The 10,763-nt window shown below is 39.4% G+C and overlaps 1 protein-coding gene across 7 annotated transcripts in view; it reads left to right on the plus strand.

Annotated features, from left to right (window-relative positions):
• tlcd4a (TLC domain containing 4a) overlaps positions 1 to 10,514 on the plus strand; it is a 65,962-nt gene extending 55,448 nt beyond the window's left edge. For all 7 annotated transcript variants that reach the window (XM_070886644.1, XM_070886643.1, XM_070886642.1 and 4 more), the window contains one exon: positions 5,563 to 10,514. In XM_070886644.1, the coding sequence (XP_070742745.1) occupies positions 5,563 to 5,878 (316 nt within the window). In that variant the 3' untranslated portion in view covers positions 5,879 to 10,514. The remainder of the gene's footprint in view (positions 1 to 5,562) is intronic.
• The last annotated feature ends 249 nt before the right edge of the window (positions 10,515 to 10,763 follow it).

Genomic DNA, 10,763 nt, shown 5'->3' on the forward strand with positions numbered 1-10,763 from the left:
TCAGTTTTCACATCATGAGCTTTGCCATTCATTACATCATTGTAGTGATTGTGCTGCTATCTTGGCACTGACCGAAACATGACCTCATGGTAGCAACTTTGCCCCCTTACAGAAACCTCCCTGCCTGGCTACACATTTCACCAGCAGCCCTGACCAAAAAGCTATAATAGGCTTGACAATGCATTCAACATCTTGCCTCTCATCCAGTTCCATGGGACTGCCCCAGCATGTATCCATTCCTGCCTATTGCATACAGCAAGTGTATCTCAGCAGTGGCTTCTTTTCTCTCCCATACATCATCACCTCCAAGGTTGCAGGGCAAGGATCTATCCTTAGCTGCCTCTTTATCTATCTGCTACTCCTTGGTGACATCTGTCACCGGGTCAGATTGACACACATTTATGCTTATGATACTTAGCTCTGCCTCACCACCACTTCTCTTGACCACTGCTTCTGTGATGTCAGATTGCTTGTCTAACATTATGTCCTGGATGAGTCACAACTTCTGCCAACATCATCATAGGCAGTCCCTCGAAATCGAGAAAGACTTGCTTCCACTCTGGAGTTCCCCGGTGACTGTACAGTCCAATATGGGAATTACAGTCTCTGTCACAGGTGGGACAGACAGTGGCTGAAGGAAAGGGTGGGTGGGTAGTCTGGTTTTCCGTACGCTCCTTCTGCTGTCCTGGTTTGGTTTCTGCATGCTCTCAGCGACTAGAGTCGAGGTGCTCAGCGCCCTCCCGGAATGCTCTTCCTCCACTTAGGGCGGTCTTGGACCAGGGATTCCCAGGTGCCGATGGGGATGTTACACTTTATCAAGGAGGCTTTGAGGGTGTCCTTGAAATGTTTCAAATTATAGACCGGTCAGCCTGACATCGGTGATGGGGAAAATGTTGGAATCAATTATTAAAGATGTAATATAAGCGCATTTGGAAAGCAGTGACAGGATCGGTCCAAGTCAGCATGGATTTATGAAAGTGAAATCCTGCTTGACAAATCTTCTAGAATGTTTTGAGAATGTAACTAGTAGAGTGGAGAAGGGTGAGCCAGTGGATGTGGTGTATTTAGACTTTCAAAAGGCTTTTGACAAGGTCCCACACAAGAGATTAGTGTGCAAAATTAAAGCACATGGTATTGCGGATAAAGTATTGACGTGGATAGAGAACTGGTTAGCAGACAGGAAGCAAAGAGTAGGAATAAACGGGTCCTTTTTAGAATGGCAGGCAGTGACTAGTGGGGTACCGCAAGGTTCAGTGCTGGGACCCCAGCTATTTACAATATACATTAATGATTTTAGACGAAGAAATTGAATGTAATATCTCCAAGTTTGCAGATGACATTAAGCTGGGTGGCAGTGTGTGCTGTGAGGAGGATGCTAAGAGGCTGCCGGATGACTTGGATAGGTTAGGTGCATGGGCAAATACATGGCAGATGCGGTATAATGTAGATTAAATGTGAGGTTATCCACTTTGGTGGTAAAAACAGGAAGGCAGATTATTATCTGAATGGTGACAGATTAGTAAAAGGAGAGGTGCAACAAGACGTGGGTGCCTTGGTACATCAGTCATTGAAAGTTGGCATGCAGGTGGTGAAGGCAAATGGCATGTTGGCCTCCATAGCAAGGGGATTTGAGTATAGGAGCAGGGAGGTCTTGCTGCAGTTGTACAGGACCTTGGTGAGGCCACACCTGGAGTATTGTGTACAGTTTTGGTCTCCTAATCTGAGGAAGGACATTCTTGCTATTGAGGGAGTGCAGCGAAGGTTTACCAGACTGATGCTCGGGATGACAGGACTGACATATGAAGAAAGACTGGATCGACTCGGCTTATATTCACTGGAATTTAGAAGAATGAGAGGGGATCTCATAGAAACATAAAATTCTGACGGGATTGGACAGATTAGATGCAGGAAGAATGTTCCTGATATTGGGGAAGTCCAGAACCAGGGATCACAATCTAAGGATAGGAGGTAAGCCATTTAGGACCGAGATGAGGAGAAACTTCTTCACTCAGAGTTGTGAGCATGTGGAATTCTCTACCACAGAAAGTTGTTGAGGCCAGTTCGTTCGATATATTCAAAAGGGAGTTAGATGTGGCCATTACGGCTAAAGGGATCGGGGGTATGGAGAGAAAGCAGGAATGGGGTACTGAAGTGCATAATCAGCCATGATCATATTGAATGGTGGTGCAGGCTCGAAGGGCCGAATGGCCTCCTCCTGCACCTATTTTCTATGTTTCCTTTGCCCACCTGGGGCTCACTTGCCAACATTGGGAAACCAAAGGCATAATCATCTTTTCCAGCCACAGCTTCGCTCCTTCAGCCCTGAGTCCATCCCCCTCCCTGCTACTGTTAAGGCTGAACCAAACTATTCACAATTGCGGTGTCGTTTGATCCTGAGTGACAAATCCCAGATCCTATCCGTCATCAAAGACTTCCTTTCATCATTGCTGAAACTTGTATCCATGCTTTTGTCACCTTCAAACTCAACTACTCCAATGGTCTTATTGCTGACCTTCATCTACCATCCTCCATAAAGTTTAACTTGTCCAAAACTCTGCTACCTGGAACCTGTCCCTCACTAAGTCCCACTTCTGCATCGCCAATTTCCTTGATGGCTCTCTTTCCCTATTTGTCATGTATAAGCATGTCCAGGGTCTTGCCCCACCCTAACTGCAATCTCATCTGTCCTGAAGCTATGATATTGTTTCTTGGGCAGCAGAAACCCCTCAGGACCCTACACAAGAGTCCATTAATTGTGTGTAAGCCTAGACAGTAGAAGTCTGAAGGCTATTTCATCTTGAGTTGTTCAATGGTGGTGTCCCTTGTTTTCCACAATCACTTCCAGGTCGCTAATTAGTAATCCAGGGCAGGGATCATAGTCAATTGACAATTTTTCCCTTGGCCTGAGGATACGAGGCCATTTGTAAAATGCCCACTATCTTGCCCACTGATCTTGGTCCTCAGAATGGACTAGGTTGATCCATATTTAGTCGGTGCACATGTCAGGTTTGTTTGTCAGTAGGTGGAATCTGTAGCTTTTGTCTGATGCATTAAACACTTTTGCTGCTCATTATGTTTCACTTCACACTTAGTCGCCACAGACTGATCATCTAAGAAGAAACTATTTTTGGAAATGGTAATGTTGAGGATGAGTGGTGAAGTACATGCCAGTACCCCAGAATTCTGCACCAGGTTTTGGTCTCAAACTAACAAGATCTTGCATCTTGCTGCAGAGCATAATTTTTCATGAGTATCATCCTGGCACACTGAAAGATGGTCGTGGTTATTGAGGCAGTCATCACAGCCCAAGGACATTGCAGACCGAGTTTCTCGGGGTAGTGTCTTTGGGCCAACCATATTCAGTTGTTTCAATAATGACATTCCATCCGTTATGAGGTCAGGAGTGAGGCTGCTCACTGATGATTCCACAAGGTTCACCTCCATTCACAACTCTTCTGATAATGAAACATCCTATGCTGGGATTTGGACGACATCTCGGCTTGGGCTGACAAAGTTGGTTTACAATATTTACACCACACTATCTCCACCTGACTTTTAATGGCGCCACCATCGCCAAGTCTCCCTCAATCAACATCCTGAGGTTGCCATTGACCAGCAGCTTAATTGGACCATACATGTCAATGTCAAGGCTACAAGATCAGGGTGGAAGCTGTGTAATTTTCAATGAATTGTTCACCTCCTGACCCTTCAAAACCTCCATCATCTATAAGGCTGAAGTCAGGATGGATAAAGTACTCACCGCTTGCTTGAATGGATGTAGCTGCAACAACACTCGGGAAGCTAGGAGGAAACAGTCTGCTTTATTGGTGCCCTTGATACTGCACGCAGTATTCACTTCCTACACCGTTGTACACTGCTGTTGCTGCAGTACGCACTAGCTACAGGATGCACTGCAAAAACTCGCCAAGCTTAATTCTCAGCTTTGTGAGTTCTACCACTGAGAAGGTCAAGAGCAGCAGTGTATTGGGAACACCATCACACACCATCTCCACTTGGATATTTATCACTGTTCCTTCATTATTGCTGGGTCAATATCCCGGAATTCCCCATTGTGCAAGCTCCATCGCCACTAGGACCACAGCTGTTCAAGGGGAAGGTCCACCACCACTTAACTTATTCATCTATTTTAGTTACCTATATCAAGAGTTTGCTGTTTTTCATCCAAATGGGATTCCATACTTGGTGACAAGAGTGAGTCATTGGCTAATGACAAACCAGTATCTACTTTGTTGATTGTGTAAAAAAAAATCAAGGAATAGGAAGTTGTTTGTACATCTTCCTCACCTGCTGTTTGGGTAGCAATTTGACTTGGTAACAAAATAGTCAACTTGTGATCCTCTCAATCTCATGGTCAAGATAGAGAGTAATTCTGTCGCTAGTCAGCACAAAGTTAGAGCAGCGTTCCTCAATATTACTCTGACTCGTACTGGACTCTGAGCAGTCAAGAGTGGTAGATGTTGTTCTAGCTATGCGACACCCTCATGATTTAAAAGAAAAACAAGTGGCTGTTACAATTGGGGGGACTTTAGGGTCTTTCTAGGTGGATGACCTAAAATGGGCCAAATTAGCTTCCTCATCCATAATTACCTTGATGCAAAAATTGAGTTGTTGCAATTGGTTGTTCACTTCTCTTCAATGCCCTAATGGATGTAATCAAGATTGAATGATGTTAAATATCAAGGTAATTTTCTAATCGGGTGGTTAATGTTCCATCTGTAAAATGAGCAACTACAAAATCACTGCAGGCAATTATAGATACAATTGGACAAACGCATTGTGCATTTTCTTTAATATTGAAAAAAACTGAGTTATTACCATCAAAGAAGATCGACTGTGATGTTGCTTGCTGATCTCTCTTGTATTAAGAAACCAGTCTTTTTCATTTACAAGCATTCAGCTCCGTGGTGATGAAGAAGACTGTAAAAGCTGGAAGAAGAGTAGGGATCCTCAAAGCTTGGCACTAATCATTCAATAGCATGTCCGATCCCATCCTCAATAACATCAGGGAGATTGTGGCAAAACTATGCAGGACCTTGTGACTGCATATTTATGCTAGCTATTCTAGTTTGATATTAAAATTCTGTATTGATTTTTTTTTTAAAAGCTACATGTATTACCAGCAATTATGCTTTCCACACTGGTTGTCTTGGTCTCTGGAACTCTCTCCCAGATAGTGTTATCCAAAATTCTACCTCTTGCATGTAGAAGTTTGAAAGCAGAATTGGGAAAAATTGGTTTCTGGTTGATACCCCAGTAACCAACTTTTTTGTGAGGTGTACTGTATTTACTCATCTTTACATGAGGATTGCATTTTATGAAGTTCTAGGTTCTAACATTATAGTTGGGGAGAGGAAGGTTGAACTTATGAATGAGGCAGGAGCACTCTATTTTGTTAAATCTCTTTTGGTGATCAGAATTGTCATTTAATCTGGTTTTGATATTTCTGTTTAAATTGCCACAGATTCTGATGGTATTTAAATTGTATTTTCATTGTGGTGTTACATTGGAAGTGTTTCTCATCCATTGCCCTTTCCTTTTCAGGTGGTTTTTGGAAGTGTTAGGTTATCCAAAAACTTCCATGCCAAACATTATTAATGGGTTTCTGATGCTAATGATATTCTTCCTGGTGAGAATTGCCGTCATGCCTGTATACTATCACAAAATGATTTCCACATTTGGATCAGAGGCCTTTTACAAGCTTGGACTACGAGCACAATTTGCTTGGATCGTTGCCAGCGTTTGCTTAGATGTCATGAATATAATGTGGATGTATAAGATTGGAAAGGGATGCTACAAGGTTTTGTGTGCCTGCAAGAAGGAAAAGGCAGACAGTCAGAAAAATGGAAAACAACGGTAGAGATTAACTTTGCTTGGAGTGATTTTTGTGATGTTTTGAGCTGGTGTTTTGAACACAATGGTGGTGAATACCGCATAAACCAACAATGTACTATATCACTTCGAAGGACTATTTATGCAAATACAGGTGACTATTGCATTATGGAGCTTATAACCGTTAACATGACTTTGCAAAAGGTAAAATGTAAAAACTGAATATGCACTGAATAACTATCACTTGATTTTTCATACTTACAAATAGTAAGTGGAGGTACTCAAACTGCATGCCTTTTACATCTAACTCTGGAGAATCTTCCCCATGCAGCATGGTTTTAGGTTTGCACTATTTATTTTGGAAAACATTGTAACGCTTTGAACACTGCAAACCAATTGTATGCCTGCATCAAGACCTTTTCTTGCCACGAAGGAAATTATTTTTTGGATACTTGTAAACAACGGCTTTGAGGATGTTCACACCAACCATGTCCAACAAATTCTTCTTCGCTGGAAACTTGCAACAATAACTTGCATTGATACAGCGCCTGTAATATAGAAAAAAGTCCCAAGATGCTTCACACAGCAGTGAGGGAAACGGTCATGTTCCTGCAGGCTTGGAGGATCAATCTGTCTATCTGCGTGCATAAAGGGACTCCTTTTTAAATATCTTCCATCTGAATTTTACTATCTAAATTCAACAGTAGTATTTTTAAAAATGAATAAATATTAAGAGGTTTCATCATGAGAAGTCAGATAAGTTGATCTGCTGGCTGCCCGGAAAATAATTTTTTGAACTTTTATTGTCTTAAGAATTATTAACAATAGCCTGCTAGGCATATAGGCAATATGAAATCTTTTTTCTGTTGAACTTTAAAAAAAGTATATAGTTCTACAGATTTACAAGACTTACAGCCAGTAATCAGTGCTATATGTGATTTTATAATTTAACCTTGTACAATAATTAGTGCTGAAGGGGTTGCAAACAGGTACCTGTAATGGCTTTGATTTCTGATTTTGTGTAACTAGATTGTGTACATGTGTAGACAATACAGTGTAGATTTTAATAAACTTGTGAATTCTGTATCTTGTTGGAACAAGTAACAACCATTAAGATCTTAATTCACGTGAGATAGATGAAGCCACAATGGTTTGTTTCTTGAATATAGCAATAACATCCAATGTGGAGTCTTGTGTGGTCTTTACTGGTCCTGTAGTGCTCCCATTTAGTCTTGACCAACACCTCTTAAATCATGACCGCAAAGCCCTTCAGTGCAATGTTATTTCTATTATTTACCATACAGAATTGATGCTGAGATTTTCTCTGTGTAATACTACTTTGTTGTGCAGGTTTATTTGGAACATTGCAGGCTTTTTGTTGAACAGGTGTATAGTGCAATGGTTGTATCATTAGGTCACATAGGCTTGAAGGATTGGTTGAACAGTACAGTACTGGGTCACCTGATGTCAAAAGCCCTATCCTGTTATCAGTTGCGTCACTGAATGTTGTAGGAAACACTCTGATACTTATTTGTTAAATAGAAGTTGTATAGAGGAAGTTGGTTAAAATCAGTAAATATTTCTGGTCTAAGTACCGATCTGAAAATCTGAGTTCAAATCATACCTCTTTAAAAAATAATGCTTGATTATACCTCACCGAGGTGAAAAGATTGAGTGCACAGAGCTAAGTCGGCAGCTAAACAATTTGCTAGTCCTGTATGCTTCGTTAATGGCAGAGTCGAATCACCATTTAACCACATGGGTAGATGTTTATGAAATTGTTTTTGTATTTTATATGTTTATCAATGGTTATGTTATGGTGGTCATGTGATGCACATAAGTACTAAAACAGGCTAGGAATAGTGTACTGCATATACTTGTTTCTGAATTCTCTAATTTAACCTAAAACAAATTTTAGACCATTGATCCAACCTGCACAGTAATTCCAAACCTGCTTGTGTGATATGTATCTGTAAACTGTTAATGAGATAGCGGTTTCTAAGTTTTATGTATTTTTTTTTTCTACACATCCAATTATTTGGTGTGTGTTTGTATATCTGATGATTATAAGTGCATTTTTCACCATGGTCTCATACAAGCCAGTTGGAGGGATGAATTGCCTTAACATTTACTATCATTAAAATATGTTTTACATTGTTTTTATCTAAACCAATACTGTTTTTCTTCTAGTGAGTTAAGGGACTTAAAGTAAAGGTCAAAATGTGTGTTTAAAAACTATTAATTTATATTGGAATCTCAATGTATATCGCAGATAAAACTATCCATTGCAAAATGTTAATGCAGCACCATAGCAAGCTAAGAGCATTGTAGATGATGTATGTCAATGGAAGCTGCTGAGCCACAGCTATATTATCAGTAAATGCAACTACCTACTGTTTCATGTGTGTAATTCAGCTGTCTCTGTATTTTTGAGAAAGCATGCCCTAACTATTGTGCTGTTACTAGAACTGTTTTAAACATAAATTGTATTTTTAATCTTATTCCAATGGTATGAGTAAAATATTTAGTATAGAAGGCTATTTTAGTTTCAATACTTTATACCAAAATACAAGCCTATTTATGATCAAACTAATACATTTTAATCTGTATAAAACAACATAAGGCATTCCTATAATGCATATGTGTTACCATAATTATCTAAAATTATCCAGGGATTCTTGCATACCACAATAAATATCCTATTTTGTAATTTAAGCATTTTTGGGGGGGTGAGTGTGTGTGCATATATCATTTTTATGGTAATTATAACTGTTCTAGATCAAAGAGAAATTTAAGCTTGGTAAAAGTGATGTTCTGACCAGTTTGGCTTTATGCAATGTTTTATAGTCAATGTTAATTTGTGTCTCTTGTTTTATGTTAGTCTTAGCGATGGACATTAAAGGATAGAAATTAATCTGACCGCCCATTTTACACTCCATCGGATATACTTTTCCATTGAAGTCAAATTGAAATTTAGTGCAGATATAAGAAGCCCTGGGGGCTTCCCTGAAACTGATGATGCTTACTGGAGTACAGTAAAGACTGGTGTAGCACTCAGCCATTTGGCCCCGAAGGTTGCAGGTTTGATCCTGTTCCGAGAGTTTTAATCCCAGCCGGCTGCAGCAATTGAGCTACTAGAATTGGTTTGAGTCCCCTCCCAGGCGAGGAAGGAGAAAACCTGTGAGGATTCCTACTCCCAATTTTTGCCCTCTGCTGAAATGTGTGTGTATATGTGGATGTCTGGTGATGGCAGTATCAGACTTGGTTGTGATATCCTCCATGGTAGAGATTTGCTCTCAAGTTCACGTGGAGAATTGTCACTGGTGTGAGGTACTGGGCACTACTTGTATCCATGCAACTGTATGCTAGCAAGAGTCGGTATCCTCATGAGACAGAAAATTGATTTTTTTAAAGTTACATATTAGTTACACATGTCTTATTAAAAATTGTTATAATGCTCCAAGCAGACACTGAATTTTCAAAATTTCCAAGATAATGTTTTCTAATGGCGTGTGTGGAAAGCTTATCTGCTGTTTGTTGCAGGACATAGTATCCTATTATTTTAAGATGTTTATTTTTTCATTTGGAGCAATATATTTTATTTTATGTGTATATTGCTTTTATACGTGCCAGGATGTTAATTCAGTTGGCCTTAAAATATAATAAAATTAACATTTTACTTAATTTTTTTTTAGAAATGAACTGTTTTCAGTGTATTTGTGCATTATTATTTTTTTGCTCTATACCTAAATTACCTATAAATGTTTTGTCCATGAAACTGAAGGTTTTGTTTGCTTGTGAATCATTGAGGTATGTTTATTTTAGGTGCTGATTAATTTAAAAAATTAAGTGATTGACGGAAATTTTAAAACAACATATGGCGTTTTGATGGAGAGTTATGGTTGCATTCAAAGAAGTTCCCAGCAAGATTGTCAATCGTTTTTAGTGTAGCAAAATGATAACAGGACCCTGAGGAGTGTTAATATAGGGAGGCAAAACTGCCTGCAGTGAATGTTTGTGCATTAGTTATAATCTTTTACAGTTTCATGTTAACACAATACAATGGAATCTATTTGTTTGCTACTTTAAATCCATGCATAACAATCCATTAAATTGTTATCAAAGGGTATTGATAGAGTAAATAGGGAGAAGCTGTTTTCCGTGCCAGAAGGGTCAGTAACCAGAGGACACAAGTTAATTGGCAAACGAACCAGAGGCAACATGAGAGAAAAAACATTATGATCTGGAATGCACTTCCTGACAGGGTGGTGAAAGCAGATTCAATAGTAACTTTCAAAAGGGAATTTAAGAAATACTAGAAAGGGAAATATTTGCAGTGCAATAGGGAAAGAGGGACTAATTGTTTAGCTCTTTCAAAGAGCCGGCACAGGCACAATGGGTCAAATGGTTTTTTGTGCTATATCGTTCTATATGATTAAGGGTTTTACACTGAAAATTGCATGTTCACACTGTCATTAATAAGTACTGCAACATTATGAATCCCAGTCGTATGAATCAAATGTCATGTAACTATCATCGTATAACAAAATTTTACAATTCTCGCGCTGCTGCAAACTATACCTCCTGAGTTTTCATTGAAAGCTTTTCATGCTGTGCCAGATGATCTTTTTTGCGTTTTTGTTTCTAATTAAATGTATCCTACACTTCCACAGTTGTGAAGAGACCTTTTTTTTTTAAACTTAGAACAATTTGCTGAAAGACCATATTATAAATGACAAAGCATGTGTTCTGGTCATTGTGCTGAAGAATACTTTGGTTTTTCACATGTATTTTTCCCCTGTGCCCTTGTCGACATTATTTTATATGCAAGCATAGATGGTGAGTGGCAGCAGGCTTTGTGATGGAGGGTGTCTGATCCTGTTCTCACTTGACATCCATACATACACACTGGC

This window comes from Pristiophorus japonicus, chromosome 8, assembly GCF_044704955.1.
Source record: "Pristiophorus japonicus isolate sPriJap1 chromosome 8, sPriJap1.hap1, whole genome shotgun sequence".
Classification (NCBI taxonomy): Eukaryota; Metazoa; Chordata; class Chondrichthyes; family Pristiophoridae; genus Pristiophorus; species Pristiophorus japonicus.